Source organism: Phragmites australis, chromosome 20 (assembly GCF_958298935.1).
Source record: "Phragmites australis chromosome 20, lpPhrAust1.1, whole genome shotgun sequence".
Taxonomy (NCBI): domain Eukaryota; kingdom Viridiplantae; phylum Streptophyta; class Magnoliopsida; order Poales; family Poaceae; genus Phragmites; species Phragmites australis.
Genome location: NC_084940.1, coordinates 6,497,271 through 6,522,832, shown reverse-complemented (window position 1 = coordinate 6,522,832; position 25,562 = coordinate 6,497,271). Strand labels below are relative to the sequence as shown.

General features: G+C 43.9%; 2 protein-coding genes across 2 annotated transcripts; one reads left to right on the top strand and one right to left on the bottom strand.

Moving 5' to 3' along the window:
- The first annotated feature begins 337 nt into the window (after nt 1-337).
- On the top strand, nt 338-10,272 carry LOC133901409 (uncharacterized). The gene is made up of 4 exons (XM_062342786.1): nt 338-388; nt 1,602-1,759; nt 1,838-1,919; nt 10,159-10,272. Exons 1-4 carry the CDS (start codon nt 338-340, stop codon nt 10,270-10,272), a joined length of 405 nt encoding a protein of 134 aa, XP_062198770.1.
- Nucleotides 10,273-12,239: 1,967 nt separating this feature from the next.
- Nucleotides 12,240-17,238, bottom strand: LOC133901712 (65-kDa microtubule-associated protein 6-like). The gene is made up of 13 exons (XM_062343166.1): nt 16,952-17,238; nt 16,617-16,866; nt 15,688-15,891; nt 14,998-15,255; nt 14,407-14,622; nt 14,168-14,323; nt 13,918-14,077; nt 13,676-13,827; nt 13,443-13,530; nt 13,293-13,366; nt 13,132-13,206; nt 12,698-13,044; nt 12,240-12,595 (listed from the first exon to the last, which is right to left on the bottom strand). Exons 2-12 carry the CDS (start codon nt 16,689-16,691, stop codon nt 12,712-12,714), a joined length of 1,791 nt encoding a protein of 596 aa, XP_062199150.1. The 5' UTR covers nt 16,692-16,866; nt 16,952-17,238; the 3' UTR covers nt 12,240-12,595; nt 12,698-12,711.
- Between the last annotated feature and the right edge of the window lie 8,324 nt (nt 17,239-25,562).

The following is a 25,562-nucleotide window of genomic DNA, read 5'->3' as shown; positions in this document are numbered from 1 at the left end:
ACCCGCTTCTACAACAATCGCCGAGACCAGAGGAGGGATGGTTCTCGTGCCTGCTTTGAGTGTGATGATACTACCCACTTCAAGGCGAACTGCCCCAAGCTCGAGAAGAGGGAGGACGGCGACCATGACTACAACAAGCACAAGAAGAAAAACAAGAAACCCTTCTTCAAGAAGAATCGTGACAATATGGCCAAAAAAATGGCCAATGTGACTTTTAGGACGTTTGTGGCGGCTCTCAGCGACATCAACACTTTTCTAGCGATAGGAGAGCTCGTAGGAGGATGAACCGCAAGCAAAGAACAAGAAGAAGGCCAAATAGTTCACTGGTCTCTGCTTCATGGCGGACGACAACAACAACGACAACGACCTCGAGCTGAATCCTTCTGAGGTATTGCCTTTCTACAGCTAGCTTTCCATCCAAGTCGATACCTTGAATGATGCTCTCGTTAACTATGATAGGTTACTTGAGAAAGCCGTGCATGAGTTGAAGGATCTTAGATCTAAGTATGAGTCTATCCCTACTGAACTTGCATTGCTTAGGTCTAGGCTCGATGTTAAGGAGTGTGATAGTTGCCGAGAAGAAGCTTCTTGAGGAGGAGTCTAGATCTACTGTCTTAGGTGCTTGTAAGAATAGCTATTTGCTTGTAAAGGATGTTGAACTGAAAGACAAGTGCATGAAGGAGCTAGAGTCTAGATTGGATAGTGCTAGAAGTTCTAAGGATGTGTAGCCAAATTGTTTCATCCGCATCATCTTTCAAGACAAACTCAGCTAGGTTAGAGGGCAAGTTAAAAAGATTTTGATTGAGAATAAGTACCTTATTTCTCTGGTGGAGAAGTGCTCAGAGGGTAAAGGGAAAATGAATTTGATATTGGCTAAGATCAAGATATGTGCTGACAAAGCGAGTTTAGCTCTTGAGTTGGGTTTCAAGAGAGTGGCTTACAGTGGAGAGAGTAAGACTGTATTCACCACATCTACTACCTTAGAAGCTGAAAAGTCCAAAATAAATATTACAACACAACCCATAAAGAAACTCATTCCTCAACCCATAAAGAAAAAACATGCACCATAATACAAGAGAGCTACACAGCCTAAAATAAGAGAGCCCCGAGTGATTGACAATCGAGTTCATGTGAGACGCTACCACTGTACCTACTGTCAGAGAGGGTTACTTCTCTCGATTTTTTTGCTTCTGCTTGAGTTTTATGTACGTTGAATGATCTAAATAAAAAAACTATAGATTTCATAAAAATATTATTAAAAAATTTATTCATCTCCCTCTAAACATCAATCTCGTTTCTACGTACCACAGGTTGCAACCGCTCCGCATCTTAGTATCTTCACCTCCTCGAGTTCATCGTTTCTATTGCAGTCTTGTTTGCCTAATCATTCCTCCGCCCCCAAATTTTGTTCTTTTCCAAGTTGGTTTCTGCTTCAAAGCTGCAATCAGACTACCGTCTGCGGCCAAAGGAGACCTCCACTTCTCAAGGTATTGTTTCAACGGCCCTGGAGATTGGAGTGCTAGCATTCTGTTCTTCCTGTTCTTAATGCAGTAACACTGCTGCTTCCTAATTTTATCTGTGTACTCAAGTTGGGATTACAGGTTGCCAAACCGCAGCCTATTGTTCGCCGATTTGCAACTGCCAGCCTCCGAAGATGTGCGGCCGCATCGGGCCAAGGACGTCAGGAGCTCCGGGCTAGTGAGTACCAGTTCAACGATGATGATCCGTTATGTCTGTCAGTGGTCAGATATCTCTCTGCGTAAGTATAGATTTCCTTGCCCCTTCGTTGCATTGTTCGTCAAGGGAGAGATTGAATTTTTGTGCTTTCTATTGTTAGGGGTTTGAAAGGACTGGTAGCCTTCTTGGCTGAGCAGCCAAGGCAATTGAAGCACCTGGAGTGGCCGGGCTTTCAGAACACGGTATGCCACTTGCATTTCACATGTTTGTGCAGGTGTCCTTAAAAGCATTGCCCTGTTGAATTGCTAACCGTAACGTAATGCAGTGCCCATATTAGATCACTGTCATATACACAAGGAATCTGAAATTTGAACTTGTCAGGATGTGTTGAATTTGCGGCATATGTGGTGTAGGAAGGCCTGGCTAAACTGCTAACTCATGGTGACAGAGATCCAGTTGGTCGGTGTTGAGATTGGAGTGCGCATATTCTTGACAATTTTACAAAAGCAATGGAGCAGTCATCTAGACGATGTCGTGGAGAAATTTGAACGATAATCTGGATTACCTTCAATCAACAAGTGTGAATATGTGTTTATATTCAACAAAGGGCTAATAAATATTTTCCTGTCTGGTTCCGTTCCCAATAAATGACTAAATTCTATCATTATCCTGCATCTAGTCTTCATTAGTTTACATGTGCCAGTTTTCTATATGAATCTTGATATATCATGTGCATCCTAGATCGACAAGGAGAACTTCCCCCCTCTCAATTATATAGATAGATGCCTTCCATAAGATGCATGTTTCAGAGCTTCTCACCATTCAACTGTAGGTTGTAGAAGTACCATTTGGTTCGGTCCCGTCTTTGTCCATGTCTAAAGGCACAGCAGGAGGGTAGGAGTAGCTAATTGGTTTTAGACTTTTTTTAGTTGCTAGTTATTTTTTCAAGTGGTAAAGGATCATGAAAAATACTGAAGAAACATTACTGGGATGAAAACGGAGGGGCGACGTGAGGGGCGACGTGACGGCGGTCTGCGACGGCTTACTCTAGCGCCGCGGCCGCGGTCGTCTTCTCCGACGAGTGGGTCTCGCTGCTCTGTCCTCCCTTGTCTAGCGCCTGAGGGGGAGGTTGGCGAGCCTCCTCCACCTGCTCTCTCCTCTCGCCATGGGCTCGTGTCGCAGCTCGTCGACTTCCGGTTCAACGGCATGCCCGTCTGCGACAACACCAAGTCCGTCGGATCTTCCGGCGGAGATATTAACCCAAGTGGGCTGCAAGGTGGACCGAGACAAGCGAAGGGGCAGCGCGACGCTGGGTTTTGCCCGCGCCGTCTCTGTCCTTCCACGACGTGCGGTCCGCTCTCCGCGTTTGCGACGGATGGAGACGTCGACGGTGATACTTCTCTTGATCTCTCTCCTCATCATGAGCATGATTCAAGTTCCGAATGCATTCGCTCGGCCCTGCTTGCCGGTTTCAGCGTCGACGAGGCTACGGGAATCGCCGACGAGAAGTTGGCGGATAAATCTCGTCCAGAGTCACACCCGGAGCCAGTGCGTGACCAGAACCTCATCGACGAGTTCTGGATGGTGCTTGGCTACCCTACTCCGGCATCTCGATGGTGGGAACGGCGTGGTGGTTCGGATTTGGTCCTGGCCCCGGCCATCGAGGTTAATAGTTCGGTTAAGAAGGCCGTAAAGCCTCCACGGACATACGGCGGGGAAGCCAGCCAGCAAAAAACTGGCAATGGCGAAACCGTTTCGCTCCCAAGGAGGAAGAAACGAGACGATCGTGAGGTTCGGCCAGGGCGCGGGTGGGTGGTCCAGTCCTGGAAAGGACCATTACCTCGCCGCCATCCGCCGCCCGTGGTCATGCTGGCGGATTTCTTGCCGCCGGCTTTAACGGCTTCGCCGAACACTCCGGCATTGGCCACTAACGGTGCAGATCCATACCGTAATCATAGGGCTATTCAAAATTCGAATACCTGCAGTGATTACAGTCCGATTCATATGTTACGTTCTGGCCGCTCATTTGGACGCTCACGCTTCGATCTGATTTGCCATATACGGCCCGTCAAACACATGGGATTCCAGCCCACGCAGCCGCCACAACACCCAACCCCTTCCTGTCCCGATCGTCCCTCGTACGCCGCCATGGCTGCGAGACCCCCTCAACGAGGACAGCACCAGGCGGCCATGCAGCGGGGGGAAAATGTGGCACGCGATCGGCATGATTCTCAATATTCAAACACTGCTCGCGGTGGGGGTCACGCCTACGGCGCCGGAGGGAATCGGCGGAGGGGCTTCCAGGGATACGCCAGGCCGCATCCAGGTGCCCTTGGACATGGTCGCGTGCTGCCGCCACAGGCCGCTCCTGCACAGCACCGCGATTTTCCTCCGGCTCAGCCTCGCGTGGCTACGTCTGCCTCGATGGGTTCTGAACATCCATCTCAAGTGCCGGAGGGGGATACTGGAGCTCCAAAGGCGAAGAAGCCTCGCCCCCCGCACTGCTATAGATGCAAATGCAACGGCCACTTGGCGGATTCGTGCAAGGCTGACCTGAATTGCATTATTTGCAACAAGAAAGATGCACATTTGTCTGCAAAGTGTCCGATTCTTAAGATGCCAAAGCAGAACGCCAACCTTTTCGGCTTTGGAACTGCAAAACTTGGCTTTCTTCAAGTTCCTGAGTTCGACTTCAAGTTGGAAGCGCCTATCCCTGCTCCCACTGCTCTGGTCACCATCTCAGGGGGCCAAATCTCAGCGGATGTGGTGCAAACAGAGCTTGCTCGGCGAATTCAGCCTGACTGGAATTGGGAGGCTCTGCCTCACGGGGATAACTCCTTCCTTGTCACGTTCCCGTCAAAGGAGGAATTGAGGAGGATGGACGATGTTGAATTCCGCCTCAAGACTCATGCAGTCTCTCTCACGATTGCTGAGTGGAAGACGACGGAGGATATCTCGCCCGCGTATGAGCTTGATTATGTGTGGGTGCATGTCTCTGGGGTACCTCATGCTTACCGCCATTATCTAGGGTTCTGGGCCCTTGGCACTGTCTTAGGTGCCACACAGGAGGTGGATATGCTGACTTTCCGTCGCAAAGGTGTCATCCGTATCAAGGTTGGGGTGCTCGATCGAGAACTCCTCCCTCTTGAGACTGATGTTGTCTTTGGTGGTGTGGGGTATGAACTCACCTTCAAGATCGAGGCGGAAGACTTCCTGCCGGCCGTGCTTGATGTTGCAGATCCTATGGAACGTGATGGTAATGGTGTTGCGGCCGAAGATTCTTTGAGTGGTCGCGACACCGATGCCCAGGCGACGAAGCGCCAGAAGAATACAATGTCGCAAAGCTCGCAGGCTGGTCAGACTGCTGGACCTACGCCGATGCAGCTGCAAATCGCTGTCACTCCGTTCGGCACCAATCGCCCAATACCGGCAGCCAAACCTATCGTCTTGGATGCGGCCGTCGGGACATTGCCTAGCTATGCTGTCACGCCTCCACGTGGAATTTTGCAGGCGCATTCACCACTGAGAAAGCAGCAGGATGATGGCTTTGCGGATTCTCTAATGCCTGAGTACTCAGGAGTGCTAGCGGCAACACATTTTTCTGCTGATGCATGCCCATCCTCTCCAAGGACGCCCTGTGCTAAGCTCTCTGTTGCTATTGCTGATGATCAGCTCTACATGCCTAGGACCTCAGGAGACACGGCAGATGCTCAGCTCTCTGGTACTGATCAGTCATCTATGCCTCATGTGCTGCTGGTGGACAAATCGGATACAGGGCTCCCAGAACTTTTGGCACCAAAAGCCAAGGAAGATGGTGCGGAGTCTAATAAAGTTTGTTCTCCTGTGTTGAATGAGCCGGCCACTCAAAGGAGGTCGGATACTCTTCGCCGCAGCAGCCGTTGTAATGACTCTCCGAACGGTCTGGCAGCGGCGGACGAAGATACTTTGACCAAGGCAATGAAACGGGCGGCCGTCCGTAATCTGGATGCTCCGGTAATGGATATGTCGGTGGCTAACTTCAGCCAGTTACCACGCTCGACTACTCTCTCACGTGACACGCATTTAGGTACGCCACAGCCTAAAGTCGCTATTTCATTTACTTCTTTATCCGATGATATTTTTACTTCTAATCTGGGTAAATTAGGTGTGTCATTGGGTAATTGTAGTAATGAGATAAATTTATCTATCCGAACCTTGAAACATATTGAGGTGGACAGATTGAAGGTGACACCTTCTTCTAAAAAACAAAGATTAAGACAAATAATGATTTATCAATTGAGATGAATCCTTTTGACGGAAGTGATGTTGAGGACACCGAACCTGATGGTGCCCTACTCGCTCATTTAGTCAAAGAGGTGTCTGAGGTCGATTGGGATGATGCGGAGTTAGGCACAAAAATTTGTGACCTTATGGCTACCGCTAGAAAATCTAAATCGTCCTCTAGAAAAAAAGGTCATAAGCACCCGAAAGGTAGCAAGCAATCCAAAAAATTTGATTCCCGATGAAAGGCATTTTCTGGAATAACAGAGGTCTCTCCGACTTGGCTAAATATCGATATGTTGCCGATGGCATTAGGGAACATAACTTGGATTTCGTAGCTATTTTAGAATCAGGGAAGAGTGACATGTCAAGAACAAATCTGGCTCGCCTCTCGGGTGGCGCAGATTTTGTTTGGCATTTTCTTCCTCCTCGGGGTAGGTCCGGAGGAATACTCCTTGGGATTAACGCAACCGTTCTAGATTTGTCTTTGATTACGGATGGGGAATTTTTCGTCAAATTTCACCTAAGCAACAAGATAGACAAATTCAAATGGATCCTGATGGCGGTCTACGATCCGGCGCAGGACGATTTCAAGTCTAGCTTCCTAGCAGAGTTAGTGCGTACCTGTCAACAGAACTCCCTTCCAACGCTGATTGGCGGGGATTTCAATATCCTGAGGAGGAGTGTCGAGAAGAATAATAATAGATACAGTAACCGGTGGCCTTTTCTGTTCAATGCTATCATTGATAGCTTTGATCTTAGAGAAATCGACCTAACGGGTCGGCAATTTACTTGGGCAAATTCCCTTCCAAATCCAACTTATGAAAAGTTAGATAGAGTTCTTATGACTACGGAATGGGAGTCCAAATACCCGTTGGTTTCTGTGCATGCTTTGGATAGAGGTGTTTCAGACCACACACCCTTGTTGCTGGACACCGGAACGGCGGCTTTCCCAGGGAACCGAAAGCAGTTCAAATTAGAACTTGGCTGGCTCACTAGGGATGATTTTCACAATCGCGTGGTGGAAATTTGGAATAAGCCGGTAAAAGGCCGCAATCCTATCCAAAGGTGGAATAACAAGATGAGCGCCCTACGCAGACATCTGCGTGGCTGGGCTGCTAATACTAGCGGTACTTATAAACAAGAAAAATCCAGCTTGGAGTCCATTATAAATGATTTGGACATTGCCGCTGAGGTACGAGGCTTGACCGACGTTGAGAGAGATCGATTAGACCAATCCAGAGAGCGGCTAGCCAAACTTCTTCGCGAAGAAGAACTCAAGTGGTACCAACATGCGAAGGTGACGGATGTCTTGCTTGGTGATAACAATACCAGATATTTCCAGATGGTTGCCAATGGTAAACATAGGAAGAAACGAATCTTCTGCCTGGAACAAGATGGCTACAAAATTGAAGGCGAAGTAGCTCTGAAGGCCTTCATTACAAATTTCTACAAGAGATTGTTTGGGCCACCTGATGACAACTCCTTCTCTCTTGATGAGTCCAGGAATGAGGATGTCCCCCAGGTCTCAGAGGAGGAAAATGTTTTCCTTACGGCCCATTTTTCGGAGAAGGAAGTACGGGATGCTGTGTTTGATATGGAACACAATAAAGCGCCTGGCCCGGATGGGTTTCCGGCAGAATTCTACCAGAAATTCTGGGATGTCATAAAGTTTGACTTGATGAACTTATTCCATGATTTACATGCGGGTGAACTACTGTTGTTTAGCCTTAATTTTGGGGTGATAACACTACTGCCGAAAATCAAAGAGGCAAACCGCATCCAGCAATACAGACCTATTTGTTTGTTGAACGTCAGTTTCAAGATTTTCACGAAAGTGGCCACCAATCGGATTAATTCCGTGGTGGATCAGGTGGTTGGTCCTACTCAAACTGCCTTCATGCGAGGACGAAATATCCTTGAGGGAGTTGTAATATTGCATGAAACAATTCATGAGTTACATAGAAAAAAATTGAACGGGGTAATCTTCAAGGTTGATTTTGAAAAGGCTTACGACAAAGTCAAATGGCCCTTTCTGTTACAGACTCTTCGTATGAAAGGCTTCTCACCCAAGTGGATCTCTTGGATTGAGACTTTCATTTCGGGAGGTAGTGTAGCAATTAAGGTGAATGATGATGTTGGACCTTTTTTCCAAACGAAAAAAGGTATTCGACAAGGCGATCCTCTTTCCCCGATTTTATTCAATATTGTTGCTGATATGCTAGCCGTTCTTATTAAAAGAGCCAAAGCAGATGGGCAAATTTGTGGAGTAGTGCCTCATCTTATTGATGACAGTCTCTCTATTCTACAATATGCAGATGACACGATTCTCTTTATGGATCATGACCTAGAGAAAGCTCGCAACATGAAGCTATTACTATGTGCTTTTGAGCAACTATCAGGACTTAAGATCAATTTTCAAAAGAGTGAATTGTTTTGCTTTGGCGATGCTCAAGGTATGAGCGAACAGTACACTGAACTCTTCGGGTGTGCCATTGGCAGCTTCCCCATGCGGTATTTAGGGGTTCCTATTCATTATAGGAAACTAAGGAATGCGGATTGGAATGGGGTTGTGGAACGGATCGAGAAGCGACTCAGTAGTTGGAAAGGAAAACACCTTTCAATAGGTGGACGACTGATACTGATTAATTCAGTTCTTAGCAGTTTGCCTATGTACATGATGTCCTTTTTTGCGGTACCAAAGGGGGTACTTAAAAAACTTGATTATCTCCGCTCAAGGTTCTATTGGCAAAGCGACGATCAAAAGAAAAAATACCGCCTTGCTAAATGGAACATTTTGTGTCGCCCGAGAGACCAAGGGGGTCTCAGAATCCATGATCTAAATACAAAGAATATTGCCTTACTCAGTAAATGGCTTTATAAGTTACTCACATCTGATGGCATGTGGCAACAACTGATACGAAATAAGTATCTGGGATCAAAGCCTCTATCGCAAGTCCAGTGGAAAGCTGGGGACTCACACTTTTGGGCTAGCCTTATGAAAGTGAAGCGAGATTTTCTCCGCTTTGGAAGCTTCGCAATCAATGATGGTGCCCAGATTAGGTTTTGGGAGGACCAGTGGTTGGGAAATTCAACTATGCGGGAACAATATCCATGCCTTTACAACATAGTAAGGAACAAACAGGATACTGTAGCGGAAGTCCTCCGAACCTTCCCTCCGAATGTTTCTTTTCGAAGGGACCTTATAGGGCCAAAATTAGCAGCGTGGAATGCATTACTTCCGCGAATTGCTAATATTGTGCTCAGTCAAGTGCAAGATGAATTCCGCTGGACCTTAACCCAAAATGGGCTGTTCTCGGTGAAATCCCACTATCTTGCCTTAGTACATTGTGAGTTTCCCAATGTTAACAAACGCCTTTGGAAATTGAAGGTCCCACTCAAAGTCAAGATCTTCCTTTGGTACTTACGCCAAGGCGTAGTGCTGACAAAGGATAATCTGGCTAAGCGTAATTGGCAAGGCAGTACGAAGTGTTGCTTCTGTCACAAAGAGGAGACAATCAAACATCTGTTTTTTGAATGTCGGCTTGCCCGTGCTGTGTGGTCTATCATACAAGTGGCTTCAGGACTTTTCCGACCTTGTAGTGTATCTCATATGTTCGGTACTTGGCTATGGGGTATTAGAAAGGACTTGAAATCACAAGTCCTGCTGGGGGCGGCCGCTACTTGCTGGTCGTTATGGTTATGCAGGAATGATATGGTGTTTGATAAGAAAAATATTAACTCTTATTTGCAGGTTATCTACAAATGTACTCACTGGCTCCGTACCTGGGTCATCCTACAGAAACCAGCTTCTCGGGATATGGTTGCACAGGCGTGTCAACAGTTGGAGCAGGTGGTCAGGGAGTTTTTTACCCAGGAGTTTGGGTGGCGGTCTAATCGGAGAATTGGCGCACTTTAGCAACTCCTGTTCCCTTTTATGATAATCTTTTATGATGTTTTTTTTTTCTCTTCTTTTGGCTGTGTGCATCTTAGTTATGCAGAGACCGGGAGTGTTCTCAGTTCGATTGTATCATCTTGATGTATTTGACTGAGTGCAATAAAAGCTTCCATTATCGAAAAAGTTATTTTTTCAAGTACAGAGTGTTAGTCACCTTATTGTGATGACTTTGCTGCCTTAGTTTGTCAGGATTTGTTAACGTTGCTACGTCATCAAGCTATCTTTGCTTACACCTTGTTTAACCAAGTCATCATCATTGGCAGTTCAAGACGGCTATGCTTACTCTTATACTTGTAGCTGTGTTTATTGTTGCACTATCAACTGTTGATGCTACCCTTTGCTACGTGCTGGCCTGGCTACTTCGGAAATCCACCTAGAATAACGGTATGATACTTGTTTCCTAGACCCGAATTGTTTACAACTTCGTGGTCCATAGTACATTTGGTATCAGAATGCTGGAGCTTTAGTCTCTTTTAAATAATAAATAAATGCTGTTATTACTCTCAAGACATCTTTCTTGGCATTTTATGTGTTGCCAATGTGGTCCCCTGCCCTTCATGCTATTCATCTGAGGAAATAATTACAAATTTACAATGCCTTATGCTGTACGCCATCAGACTTACAGCATCAGACGAAGTAATTTATAGGGACCACATCTTGCAATGATCCTGACCTGTTGCTACTTACACGAATTTAAGTGTTACCATCTGGCAAGCTGTTGATTGACTGACAAGTAATTCATTGATCAGCAGGGAATATCTGCTTATTGCTTAAATATAATTTTGCCGGGCAGGATAGTAGCAGCACTGCAGCTGTAATTTCAAGCTCTTGTTGTTGAAGGGGTCAGTTATACTATGCAGACGAGAGCGAGTGGGAAGGTGGTTCTTGTGATCTTGTCCCAGTATACCATGTTATTTTGGGAGGATTGAGATAATCGGAAAAAATGCACTGCAACTGATGTTGATTTGTTGCTGATGTATTTATGCGGTCGCTCACATTAACATTTGAATGGGAGATATCTGGTTTCAAAAGGACAACGATATAATGAGTTGTCCTTGTCTCTGTGACATAAGTAACTAGGTCTAGTTAAAACATGAGTTCTGATTTCACAGAAAACAAGCTCATCTTGGAGAACATTGTACTTAGTGATTTGTAATTTTTTCTGTTAGGGCAACTTGCTTGTAAACTTGCCGGTCCATGAGCTAGGATACGAAGAAATTTGTTTTCCAGATGCATGCATGGTCTGCACCATGTTGTAGTCCTTTATCCCAGATTTCTCATTGGTATTGGATTGGCGAGTCCTTACCAAGATTCAGGTCCGCAGTTGAGCTGCAACATTGGAAGGAGAAGGATGCTTTGCTAACTAGGGAAGGATGCAAAATTCAATATTATGTTAAATATATCAGGAGAAAGATGCAATGTTTAGCATGATATGGTTAGCTGCTGAAATGAAATAGCAGTGTTGCATGTTTGTACGGTTGTACCAATGCAAAAATAGTACAACTGAAGGGACTGTCTCCTGATTTGTTCAGCCTATCCCTTTGCAAAATGTCTGGTAAGCAGCAAGCTACAGATCACGGTATGATACAGAAATCCTCCACACACAAAAATGTGACACAGACTTGATAGTCTTGGAAAGATGAAGATAAATCACCCTACAAATTGTCACTATTTCGTGCAATTACATCTTACTGGTTTCTTGACATAATGTGCACGTTTATAGTTGATCTGAGTTCTGATTCGTGGACATGGGTAACGCAACTATCTGACGATTTCCTGTGAACGGTTTGGCGATTAGGAAGTCATTGGACGCAAATCTCGCGGAGAGACGATACTAGAAGCCGCTTGGGGATTAATTCACCGGAGCAAAAAGCCTTATCTTCCTCCTCCAGGTACCCTCTTTCATAATCCTCTTCTTTCCTCTGTGAAAAAATAAGATAAATTCGCTGCTATTGCTTTCAAATTTTGAGGCTGGGCTACGATTGATCCTTACAATCGATTTAAGAATCAATCTAGGAAGTGATAGGTAAAGATGGTGTCAGGCTGCCGTCGCCAGAGAAGCTGATGCAATGTGATAATCTCGAAGATGGCATCTTCACCCATCCTCATATTATTTAGATCCATCTGATCCAAAGAATGCATTGCCCGATGCCTAGGATCACACACACCAGGCAAGCATAAGAAATTCACACACACACACTGAAGCACAGCTCACAGCAGACATGCAGTGATGCATAAAAGAAGCAAGCATGCATATAATGATATAAAGATATGAACTTCGTGTTTGTCTTCTTTGTTCTTCACAAAATAAGAGCTCAAGATGCACATGGGGGCACAAAAGGAGTGGTAGAATCTGTACATAGATTTTCATAGTAGTTGTACAAGGTTGCAGCACACAAGCCAATCACATAAGTTATGATATGTTACAGATGAGCTGACTACCCCAAAATCCAAATCACCAGCTCTAAAAAGAAAAAAAAAATCACCCCCTACATTTTCACCTAACCGTCAATCTACAAAGCCAACCAACTCGAAACTCTTCAACTACAAACCCAAACCAAGTCAACCAATCCAGTGCTTACTAGTCAAATACCAGCTAAATATATGACATCAGGAATGTACATACTAGTGCAAGAACTTCGTAGTATAGTGCTCCATTTACAATACTGATTACTTGGCCAATCAGACAATTATATCGTCCTGCCAGAAAAAAAAAACATGAACAAGTTATTCAAATTAGTGATAAATATTGCCGAATGTTGTTAGATTAAGAAGGAATGCATCTGAAGAGTGAAGTAGTACCAGCAGTGCTGTGTTCATCCCAGAGAGGGGGATTCTGGTTCAGAGCCACTGATGGATGTAAATGTCGACAGCGAATCATCACCGAAGTTCAATTGGGAAGCTGATAGCCGCCTCAAATCGCCGAAGTATTTATTATGGCCAGAGTATGATCTGGGCGTCAAAAGCTCAGGAGTAGCACCGCCAAGAGATGAGCTCCGGGCAGTTGGAGTCTTGAGTCCATTTCTGTTTCCATTTGACCGGTACCCGTTTGTCTTCCTATTTAAGCTGCTCGTCCTGTTTGGGCTTGATTTAGAGCCAAAAATCGCTTCTTTCTCTGCAAGTAGGATGCTCTCCAGCTTCTTCTGGTCCTGCAAGAATGCAAATGTAATATTGAAAGGCCATATCATTAAAGAGTTATTTCCAATCAACAAGGGTGATTGGGTAAGCGATTCTACCCGGTATCTTCGTTTTTCCTCTGCTTTCTGTTCTCTGTCAAGTCTGTGCTCTTCTAGAACAGATATTAGACGCCCCTATCAAAAGCATATACAAATCAACATATCAAAAAACTAAAAAAAGAAAAGTGTGCACACCATTGATCATCCAATTGTATACTTACCCCGTCATAGAGAAAGGGCTTATTTCTTGCGCTTTCCCATGCAACAGTCCTAGTTATCAGGTTGTCCACCATAGCTGAGAAAAAATTGGGTCATGGGTTGAACTAACTGAAATCTATGTACAGTTCTCCAACACTCAAATTAAAACCTACTTGGGATTTTTGTGACCAAAATCCGTGCCTTTTCGGCCCTTCTAAGGTTTATGTGAGCACCCCTTCCAGCGCTGTACCTCTTTGGATCCTGCAAAAGGCCATTGGTGTCATTTTTCATGATTCAAATTATTAGAGTTCTCTGAAAAAATGCAAGTGCCTGGTGTTTTGCCAAGTTGTACGATACGAACAGTATGTGAAGCATTCTAATTACATTCTAGTGATGCTTACAATACCTGGTTATATTCTTCAAGCCAAGCCTCTTCATCACAAGCCGCAATCCACTTATTTATCCTGTTCATAATATCTTTTCGGCTAAGGGACTCTTCTTTTGCTTTTAATATCTGCGACTCAATATTTGCCAAGAGCTCACACGGATCAATGAGGCCTGGATGGAACATGCATAAGAAAATCATGATTTGTATGAAACATAAGAGCAAGTGAAGATAATAGCAGAGCGAGATGCATCAGGTACTACCAGAATCGATCAGAGCATCAGTTTGTTCAGGGGCTGTGCTGACATCAGGTTCGATGTGCGCGTTTTGGCATATCTCTTCTAATTCTGTCCTTCTTATCATGGCAATTTCCTTTATTCTCCTGGTTTTTAGTTTTGTTAGCCTCTCAACTTCAGCTTCCATCTGCATGAGAAATCAAAATCAGATGTTAAAATGATTACAGTCAGCTGTGAACAATGTATCAAGGCTAGAACAAAGACGGACAAGTAAAACCTTCTCGATTATTTCCTGAGAGAGAACTCCAGGTGACGTGATTCCCTCTTCTGGTATTATGAGAATGCTCATTACTTTGCTAAATTGCCGCTTCTCTTCTTCAGGAGAGTCCATTAGCTTCCAGAGTTGACACAACGATTCCATTGTCTCTCTCATCTATATATAATTGATCGTTTGAAAATGTGTTATGCACAATTAACAATAATTTAAAACCGAGAAGAGAGGAACCTCGAGAAGACCTTATATATTCTAGACTTCCGCTCTGCTTTTAGCTTGGATATAATACTGGCAAGGCCCTCCAGTGTGCTATCGCTGATGTTTCTAGACTGCTCAACACCATTCTGATGTAAACTGGGATGAACTTCGTTTACAGTCTTTCCAAAATCAATTCCAAGGATTCCACATAAAGAATGCACTTCATTTAGATACTCCAGAACTTTGTGAAGACGCTCAGACTGAAATATCACAAACATGGATCAGAACTCAGAAGTACATATAAAGCACGAACAAATATATGAAGTTGCCTGCATTCCTGAAAGAGCTAAAGGGTTCCTGCAGAGAACTAGACGCACTTCAACTCTAAAGAATTACTATACACTGCACGGCGGTGACTGGCACAGAAAGTTAAACATTTCGTCAGTCTCCAGAAAAAGTGTACCGCAAAACCTTGAAACGATTTTTTTTCTGAGTGAACTATACCAATTTTTAAGTGACCAAGTATTCTTTAGCACCTGTAATAGCTCTATTTACTTGAAGTCATGCAATACTAATATCAACTCTTCGGAAAAGCAGACGCAGAGTTCAGATTAGCTAGCAAATTCAGGACGTACCTTTTCTTTCTGAAGGGCACGAAGCTGTGCTTGGTAATTGTTGAGCTTCCTCGTTGACAAATCATGTTCCTCGTCAGCTAGATTGCTGGCATTACCACCCTGATCATTATATTCACTCAACTCAAAGCGGATCTTATCAATCTGTGATCGAATATCAGAGAACTGCTTGACCCTTTCCTCTTTCTTGCATTTCAGGTTCTCCAGTACTGGAACGACAGCGGCAAGTTGTTCCTTGAGTGGTACGACGCCCTTGTCTTTCTGCACAAGTTTTCAGAAATTATGTCTTGGTCACAGTTCGCATCAACAACAACTGTAGTTCTTTCATCAGCAAGGCACCGACCAACTCTCACAACAAACTAAACTGTGTAAAACATAGTGGAATCCAAACCACTGCGTAACATCAGTAATACAAAGAAAGCTTTTTCGTCAAAAAAAAGTAATACAAAGAAAGGTGCTAGTGCAAAAAATTTAAGACAGATGAAAAGGTATTGACTGACGCCTGAGTACTTTTTTTTTTAGAAATGAAGCCTGAGCACTTCCCCAGGTTTCATGTCTATCTGTAATTCATATCAACTTCAACAAGAAGCAACCACACTCCATTTCAATGGAACTGGTCAGAGCTCAGAATAAAGCCTACAGGCAACCAACCTAATTAGTGCATCATCATCATCACCATGTATGTTTGTATACCTTCAAATACAGCTTGTTCTCCCCTAGGGTAGCAATCAGAGATGCAACTTCAGCTTCTTTAGCAGCCACAGACTGGTGCAGCTGGACCCTAGTCCGATTGGCATCGTCCACCTTCCTGCGGTACACTTTCAAGCATTCCCTTTCGATCTCCAACAAGGCCTTGTTCTTCTCACCCTCACTTTCTCCTACCTCCGCCCAGATTTGCTGATCGCCAGAAACAACACTGCATGAGTTATGAGCAATACTAGTTTTTTTTTTAAAAAAAAAAAACTTATGAGCAGTACAACCTATCAAAATAGTAAACTTAAATACAGATAAAACAACACAGGCAGATTTCGAGTACAATATGGACTGATTCATGTACTCCCTGAGCGATACCATATTAATTTGTGAATGTACACAACAAAGCCCGATTAGGTGAAAAGGGTTACTATTTACTTCAACTGAAATTGTCCCATCTTTAACTGCCTGCTGCAGCTGCACTAAGCCCAACCAGTATTGCTTTTTGAGAAGCTGAAGAACCAGAAAGGTGAAAAGGAGAGAACCATCCACAATAAAGCCACTGCACTGCATCAAGCAATTTTATCGATCGAGCAGTTCACTACCCAAGAAATCCTCAAGGAAAAAAAGGTGACTTTTTTTTTTACAATAAGAGTAATCCCAAGAAGGCAAGAACACGCAGCTCTGAAATCATAGAAGAAATCAAAGCACAGGGACTCTAGACAACTAACAGTTGTAAACCAAAAAGTGGCGCTAAAATTTGTACAACAAGTCCTGCTGAAACTTTTCATCCAGTAAACGCGACGAAACACGAAGAAATCGTACAGAAAAAGAACAAACCACGAAAAAAGCACGAGAATATAGAGCAAGGAGACGATAACAACGACACTTTAGCAAAACATAGCAGGAAAAATATGGCAAAATAATACCTGAAGCTCTCTGAGCAAAGCACCACAGCTGCTAGGTTCCATGCCCAAGCCCAAACCAGATCCTATGCCCACCATTGAACCAGTGGAGGAGACGCTCCAGATTCCAGAGACCAGCAAGACACAAGAAAGAGGCGGGAGGAGAGAGAAGCGAAAGGACAGGATAGGGGAGGTAGTAAAGATTCAGACTTCCTGACCCATAGGCATTCAGCCCCTCCTCGTCGCTTGGGATGATAGAAAGCAATACTAGCAGCTAACCAAAAAAGTAGACACCAAATGTCAGCAACTTAGGGGCCAAAAAAGCTCTTTTCCTTGTGGTTTTGGGAGTTTTAAGCTACCTTTGCCTCCTTTTCGTTGCTTTTCTGCTACCTGAAGGAATCAGAAGTGAGAGAGATTATGGAAGCGGCCGGAATGGAGGAGGGTGAGAGATGTGTGGGAATTTTGCAGCTTCTTTTTCTTCCGGTGTTGGTTTGCTGGGTTTTTGCCAGTTGCTTTGGGAGGTTCTTCTTCAATTGATGGTTGGGCAGGTTGGGAGTGAGCAGAGGTGGTGGAGGGAGGGAGGGAAGAGGCAAGCGATGGAGGGTGGCCTTTGTTTTCATTTATTTAATGGTGTGGTAAGGTGTCTGTGCCTGTAGGAGGGAGATTCCCTCAACTTTTATTTATACTATTCTAATTGGTAATTGTCGAGAAAAAATATCCCAACCTACAAATATCCAACGATATACGACATCATACTATAACGACTATAATTTCTAAATTTATATAGCGCAAGTAAAAATAACAACTAGTTAAAAATAATCTTTATATATATTATTATAACATAATCTCATAACAGAATGATAAATTTTTCTATCCCATCTTTCTATAAAATAAACCACTAAAGAGCAAAAGCTCATTCCATATATTGTTCCTCTCACTCTCTCCCTCATCTCAGCTCAGTGTTCTTTTCAAGTTAGAGACTCCCTTGTTGGAGGGATTTTTGCCACGCTCTGTTCGTGGCACGTTTCGTATCCTAACAGTAATACTGGTTGGTTTTAGTGCTGCTAAAACCACTCTAAGATTTTAAAAAAATGTTATTTTCTATCTGTTAATTATTGGATATGTTGTCTGATAATCTAATTCATTCACCAGTTGATTTCTTCAGTTAATTATTGGATATGTTGTCTGATAGTCTGATTCATTCACCAGTTGATTTCTTGATGCTATGAACTTCCTAGGTACCATTTGTACTGACAAGAACTCTGAACAAAGCCTTTTTTTACGACGAGGACAAGAACTGCAGCATTGCAAATTTGCAATGCAACTTCACCCATAAAATTGCCCTCTGTGGAAGGGGGAGACTAGCAAGTTGCACAGAACATCACTGGATCCACCTGACTGCACCGGCCGCTTTGATGCTGAGACGGAGGATACGCATGGGATACTCGTTGCCTACGTACGGTATCTTTCCCGGTCTCTAAAATTCACATACAACTTAACTCATCTTCATAGCACATCTTTTATATTTTCTTTTCTACTTCGTGTAAAAGGGTTGACTCGAATGTGTTATATTTAGAGCACGAAATTTTATAAACTGATTCAAACCTATTTAAACTAGTATAATTAATTCTACTAAAACCGGAACACTTAGACCACACGGCCAAAACTAAAAACACTAATGACCTAGGGTATTAAGACATTCACAGTCTTCTATAATAACTTAATCATGTGGTAATTAAAACTGCACTACTGGAATTCTACGAGAAATTTCTGCAAAATAGCAGCAACATCCTAGCACCTTCCACAATGCAGTTCATTCCATGCTTGAATCCATACCTCCTTTGTCTACAGACTACAGGTATAGAATCGTTATCATGGGCATCATTGAGCAGCCGTAGCACCCGTAGCAACTACTGTAGCAGTACTGTTTATATAGTTTGGCAGTGGACCCGGAATAAGAAACTGCCGTCGGGCTACTGTAGCAGTGCTGTAGCAGTACTGTACCAACATTGTATCAGTACTGTCCACAAAGGTTGGCAGCGGGACCGGAGAGAGAAAAAGAGAGTAGAAGATAGGAAATGGGGTAGCTGTTGAAGATGAAAAAATAAGGGATACTGTAATAGTATTTTTAGGATAAAAATTTAAGATAACTGTTGAAGATAGCCTTATGCACTTTAGCAAGGTAGGTTTTCCCTGCAAGTGTTTATCTAACGTATCAATTTATAGGTTTTTTTATTAATATAATTAACGGTTCTCTTGCTAGTTTGTAAAAAAAAACTTTGCAACTTTTGGTGTGCGGGCGAGCCCGATTAGGTATGCATAGTTAATCATGCGTGTACATCAGAGTAGATGATTGGAGTGAGAAGGAATGGATTGAGCATTCCAAAGTGATGAGGGCAACGCAATTGCATGATGTGGACGCCAGACCGAACTCCACAGTGACTCCGATCGGATGCTAGCTCGATTTGAGAAGACGAGTCCGTGTCAGGTGCTGGCCGTGGTCGTCTACTGCATCCATACAAGCCTTGGCCTTATCCTGAATTCCTAATGTCTATTACTAGTAGTATTTTGTTTTCATCGTGGATTAGTGTTCATCATTTTCCAACTCTCCTCATGTTAGTAAATCTTTGTCAGATGGTATTTGGTTTGCAGTGCGAATCGATTTTGAAAACCCAGAAGTTCTGAACATCTTTTACTGATGGGAAGACGGATCGAAGTTCTCTGTCAATCTCTCTGCTCTCAGAAAGAAAGAGTTCGGTCTGTCTGTTTGGTGCCTACCTTCCATCTCCATTTAGCATCTAGGCAGTTCGTCTTTCCCTGACCTAAGGCGAAAGATGCATCTAGGATGGCATGATGATTAAAGGCCAAATTGTCCCAACCCGGAACCAGCAAGATGCCAAAGCGAAAATTCAGGGGGGGGGGGGGGGGTGCGGAGCCGACCGTGATCTGAGCTGAAGAATGGTGTCCCCTGTCCCTAGCTTTACTGTGCATTTCACTAAGGTGCGGTGCCGAATGCTGCAGCTGCTCCATCATGGTGAGTACTCTCTCTTATCCATTTGTGAACAGGTGAGCTTATCTGCAAAGGTGCATCATTGATCGGTGCCCACAAGCCATGGATCATGTCAGGGCTTGCAGACCAACTGGGCGAATGAAATGACTGCCTAATCGCGGCAGCGGATGGACCGTCTGTACACACATCAGGGGACTCGCTCCCGGGGGAAGCCTTTGGTGCTTCGACGCATGCGCTCCTCGACTCTGCTCCTGGGGACCGTCGTGGGCGCCGCCTCCGTCAAAGCTAGTGTGCCTTAGGACCGGCGTCCTCCGCTTCCCCGCTCGTGCCTTGGGAGGCGACGGCGAGTTCAGGAGCTCGCCTCCTTCGTCGCCCTCCCCGCATCCGCGTTCCGCCGGCTCATGGTCATCATCCGCGCTACTCCGTAGCTCCATCATATACTTTGGATCAAAGGGGGCTAAGATGGAATGATGTTGTTGTTTCTCCTTTTCTTTTCCTTTGATTTTTCTTTCTTTCCTTTTGCTTCGTGTGAACATAGATAGATGATTCGAACAGTTGGTGCGTGTGTGAAGGATTCGAGCAGTTGTTGCGTGAGTGAAGAATTGAGGAGAGAGATAGAAGATTCGAGGAGCTGATGCGTGTGGAGGATTCGAGTAGCTGCTACGTGTGTGCAGGATTTGGGAGAGATGAAGCTGACGACTGGGGAGATTAGAGAGTGAGCTGTTGGAATGTAGGGATTAACAAGAGAGAGTTTGTTAGAGTGTAGTAATTTAAAAAGAAAATATTATTAAGAAGGTCTCTATATAAAAATATAGGAAGTAATCTTCTGAAGATACTCTTAGCTAGCAAAGCAGCAACCGTACTTTTCCCGGTCCCCTGGCCGACCGGCCGGCCGTTCTGGCTCCACGCAACACGAGTGTAGAAGTACGTGGTCTCTAGCTCCACGCAGACTCACTCGAGAGTCGAGAGCAGGACAGGGAACGCAAGCTGCCAGCTGGGTGTTGAAGCTTCGTATGCATGGTGTCAGTTGTGGCTGTGTGGTACAGCTGTGCTGCTATTAATCGCAGGAGCCAAGTATCGATTTCGGCTACGCGTTCGTTCTACACATGCTCGCTCGATTTCCCCGAGCGGTACCGTACTTCACTGCCGAAGTGCATTTGAGTGGCAGTTCTGTTCCAAATGCCCCGGAAAACTGAAAAGTGCTTGTTGGATGGAACACATAAATACATAACGATCGTCATTGGGCAGTAGAGATGGTAGCCAGATCTGTGGATTCAGTCCTCACATGTTCTATATCTGATGGGTGCAGATTTAGATGTAAAATTTTACTCACAGGTTAGATGAGTTAGGTAAAAAATTGTAATAGGTCAAATTTAGGTTCATACTTAGTCCCGTGAATGACCTATGGACACCAAAGTTACCAACCCATCTACTTCTCTGCCTCTCTCGCCTGGTCTCCCTCACCTCCTCTTCTTTCTCTCTAACCCAGCCAGGCCAGCCTCCCTCACCATCTCGCCTCTTGCACTCTCTGAGCTCTCTCTCTGCACAGAGGCGATGGCGGGTGGGCTTGGTGGTAGCGGCTAGGGTTTGACAGTGGGGGTGGCGGTCGAGGTGGGGAAGGGAAAAAGGGGGCCGACTCACTTTGGTCGCGGCGGTGTGGCTGAAGTGGAGGCCACAACTTCAGTGTTGGCGACGACAGGCGTTACGGTGGCAGATCCGAGCGTCGGTGGCTCAGTTCGGTGGCGACGATGTGGATCTGGTGATGGCGGCACGAGATGAATGTGGCGGCGTGGATCTAGCAGGGAGGTGGCAGTGGAGGTCCACGCTTGGTGTCGCTGCCCCATCTGCAACGGCCTCACCGTCCTTTCGTGCCCGGTAGCACCATGCTCTTTCGCACCCGGCCGCGCCGCCCCTCTGTCCGACTGCGCCGTCGTGCCGCCCCCTCCACGTTGCTACGTCGTCGCACCACCCCTTCTGCCCATCCCTCGCTCGGTCGTGCTGTCGTGTCGCCCCCTCCCCGCCACCAATCCATGCCAGGCCGTGTCGCCCCCTCCGCCGTTCATCCACTCTCAGCTTCCTCGAATGACAAGACTCGACAGGTCCCTGCCGGGTTTCGGTTTCCCACCGGGTTTGAGTGCGAAGGCTCATTTTAACCCGATTAGTACTTCAGATGCAAGTCGGGTTTTGCGTTTCGGGTTTCGTCGTGACAGGTGGGTTTTGACTCAACCTGCACCTGATTAGACCTGTTGCCATCCCTAATTGACAGACTTATCATTGTGGTCACCAACTAAAATACTTTGGGAGGATTACATAATGCATGGCAAGCTTGTCATTGTGGTCACCGAGGATATACGGAAGAATCGGCGCCGGTTGCTTCTCTGTTCTTGGCTTCTTGCTAGTCCTCTGGTGGCCACAGCCACGAAAGAGCTACTTCTCATCAAAGACAACGACGATGCACTGAGTAGGAGTTCTGCCGGTCGAGCTTCGTATAGAAAACATAGTTGTTTTTCCTCTGCCCTACGAGCGCGATGCGCAAGCAATGATCAATGCTCAGCCAACCGCGAACAAACGAAACGGAGATTAGTGCCTTTAATCATGTGAATTCATGACCGCATTCAGCTTTTCATCTGCTGACATGCTGACATTAAAAATAAGTACATGAGTCCATAATCTAAGAGCATCTTCAACTAATTTCTTAAATTTTACACCTATATTTTTATATAGAGAGCTTTAAAAAATACTCTCTATATATTTCTTTACGCGCTTCAACCGATTTTCTAAATCTCGTTTCCTAATTTTTACTCACCTCTATTTTATTAGTATCCTATAAATAAAAAATATTTATAATGGCTATATTTTAAACGACTAAATTTTGTATATGTTTAAATTTTATTTGAATTCAAATTTAATTAAAAAAAGAATATTACATAAAATGATAAAAATGTATATAAATAGAGTATTAGAAAGGAACTTATTTTTCATCATATAACATAGGACTGAAAATAATTTTAAAAACTATTCCATCACATAAGCAGAATATTAGTGAATTTTTCTAGTTTTTTAAGAATTTATTTGAGACCCTTTAGAAGTTATAAAAATAGTCTTTTGTAAGAATATTAGTTTAAATTTTACATAGTTTTTTTGAATCCAATTGAAATAGGTTGCATATGAACACATAAAAAAATTAAGAATTTTTAAGTAACAAAAAACTATTGTTTTAAACAGAGAAGATAAAAAAGGGAAATTGTAGCTATAAGTACTGCTCATACGGGTCCACATGTTATCCTTTCGTTCTGTCGCTGCTTGTGCGAAAGCAAATCTCTCCCCCTCGGTAGATGTGGCTAGTGAATAAACGAAATAGAGAGCCAGATAGGGAGCGAACGAAATAGCGAGCCACGTACCGACCGCGTTAGACCATCTGCAGAAGAGGAAGCAAATTTGTAGATTCGGTGGTACAGTGTTTTGCGGGGTCACTGTAGCAGTACTGTAGCATCTCCAGATATCTAGTGCTACAGTGTCGCTGCAGTACTACGGAGAGGGAAAATGAACTGCGAATCTGCCCGTAACACTGTAGCAGCACTGTTCATAGAGACTGTCCATGCGTCTGGAGGAAGAAAACATCGTCGGTTACTGTAACAGCACTGTAGTGTACTTGTACTGTTTATAGAGGCTGACAGCGGGACTAGGAGGAGAAAAAAAATAGAATGCAGAAAATAGGGTAGCTGCTGAAGATAAAAAAATAAGGGATACTGTAATAGTATTTTTTAGATGAAAATTTAAATAATTACTGGAGATGGCTTTAAAGCTTTTTTTTTCGTCGGTATAGCGATCCGGTTGGAGTTGCTGCCTGCGAAGGACAAAGCAGGCGCGACACTGACAGCTGCCTGAAAAGATTTGAGCTGCATAAGTCATTGGTCCAGCATGGCATTCAGACTTGGAGACACTGCTCTCGAAGTCATTGGTTGCTGGTGACTGTGAGCTGGGAGTGGAAATATAGAGAGAAAAACAGAAAGGAAGTCCAAAGAGTTGGTCTATGCCTAGCATGGCAGAATCTGACGGTAAAGGGACAATGTAGATTACACCTGGCCTGGGTACTTCTCTACTCTAAGTACCGGCTGTTGCATCTTCAATCCACAAAGAAACAGCAACTCTTTTGGCCCCATTTGGTCTGCGGAGGTTGCAGGCTGGATGGGTAGCAGGTCTCGCCTCTTCAGTTGTTCTGCATCAGATTGCAGGTCCGGTAGAATGTGCAGTTCCTCAATCCACGTTCAACTCCAACTGCTAGAAGATTTAACATCAATAATTCAAAGCCGCCCTTACAACGGCAGATTGCACTGTCTGCATCTCTGTGCAAGTCCGTGTGAGGTTGCTGTTCCGTGAGTAGAGATATCAGTAAATGCCGTACCGGCGGGAAATTCAGCTATTAGGAGATAGCGATGAGACCTTTCTCCCTATGTAGGAATGTAAATGGAGAATCTCCTAAACAACAGGTAGAGCGGTGACGTTTTCCCACCCCATCCCTTTCCCCATCCCGTCCCCATCCCCATGGGCGCCGAAATTTCTCACAAATGATGGTTTAAATATCTATATGGTGTTATTTCTATGACTTTAGACATCTATCTTATGCTATTTTGTATTTGTGCTAATCTTCCTACTAGCTAGTGATGTGCATATATCTTTACATCTTATGCTAATTTAATGTGTGCTAATTATATTGAATGTCAAGATCAAGTATTGTATCTTATATTTACTAGTTGGAGGCTCTTTTTTCGCCTCCATATTAATCCTAAGAAAATTCTAAAAATTCTTATAAAAAAGCAAAATATACGACCGTCGAATTAATTGATTGACTAACTGTAAGCATAGATCAACAACCAGACGAAACAACATAGAAGATTAAAAAAATAAATCATAGAGTCCAGCCCTAAGACTACTTCTTGCCTTGCCTTTCTTTCCTTTTTTGTTGTAGATACCATTTGTCCAACAAAGTTACGTTAGCATACTCCAACTTAGTTACATTAGCATTCAACACATTTTTCCAAATCAATTATAATCAAATATTACAAAATTAAAACAACAGAACGCAAACATATTACGGATTATCACACAAAAATAATATCAAAGAATTTATAATGTATTTCAAAAAAATAATATGAGATACGGTGACGAGATTAAAAATAATAATAATTTCAAAAAATCAAGAAAAAAAAATAAAAATCAATTTGCATAACACTAAAATGAAAATTATAAATTAGATCTATTCACAAATAATAAACATGATTTCAATATTATGAACAAAAAATATATTTATATTTTACATTCTAATATTTAAATATAAATAGTTGATGTATCTTAGCATACAACCATTATTAACACAAATATCTACAATTCAGTCGTAAGCTAAATTTCTAGTCTGTACAGTCGCACGGGTTGATGCGCTAGTTCTATACTAATGCTAATATTTTATTAGCTTGTAACAGTAGGGGGCGGGTATGTTCACCCACCCGTAGGGAATTTCTCATTGCTAACAAATTATATATATATGTGTGTGTGCGCGTGCACGCGCACAAGACTACACGCCTGTTTCAATAAATGATAAGAATAGGCTATCATTGTCTGTTCATCGGGCGAGAACAAGATGTCACCTGATGAACGAGCAAGACCATGTGGGCCTCGACAATTAGGGCATTAAAACCCAGAAGAAACAACGTGCCGCTTGTTCACCGGGCAAGACAAGGGCGACACCTTTGTCTCGCTCGGTGAACGGGCAACATCTTTGTCTAACTCGGTGAATGGGTGATACATTGCTTTGGCTGAATTAATTTAATTTGCGGCAGCATAGGCAATTTTTTTGTTGTCAATTCGTCCAGTACCATTAGATGTTTGTGCGATATTTTAATGGGAACTGCGACATACACAGACGTCGGCATGTATGGTATACAATTATTATAACCTAAACT

Excerpts from the sequence above, each read along its gene's own strand:
- LOC133901409 (XM_062342786.1), top strand. The coding sequence starts at position 338 with ATGGCGGACGACAACAACAACGACAACGACCTCGAGCTGAATCCTTCT. Across the intron at positions 389-1,601 it reads TCGAGCTGAATCCTTCTGAG|GTTGCCAAACCGCAGCCTAT; the intron begins GTATTGCCTTTC and ends TTGGGATTACAG. Across the intron at positions 1,760-1,837 it reads GTGGTCAGATATCTCTCTGC|GGGTTTGAAAGGACTGGTAG; the intron begins GTAAGTATAGAT and ends TTCTATTGTTAG.
- LOC133901712 (XM_062343166.1), bottom strand. The coding sequence starts at position 16,691 with ATGGTGGGCATAGGATCTGGTTTGGGCTTGGGCATGGAACCTAGCAGC. Across the intron at positions 15,892-16,616 it reads CTTTGCTCAGAGAGCTTCAG|CAAATCTGGGCGGAGGTAGG; the intron begins GTATTATTTTGC and ends TCTGGCGATCAG. Across the intron at positions 14,623-14,997 it reads GTGCCCTTCAGAAAGAAAAG|TCTGAGCGTCTTCACAAAGT; the intron begins GTACGTCCTGAA and ends GTGATATTTCAG.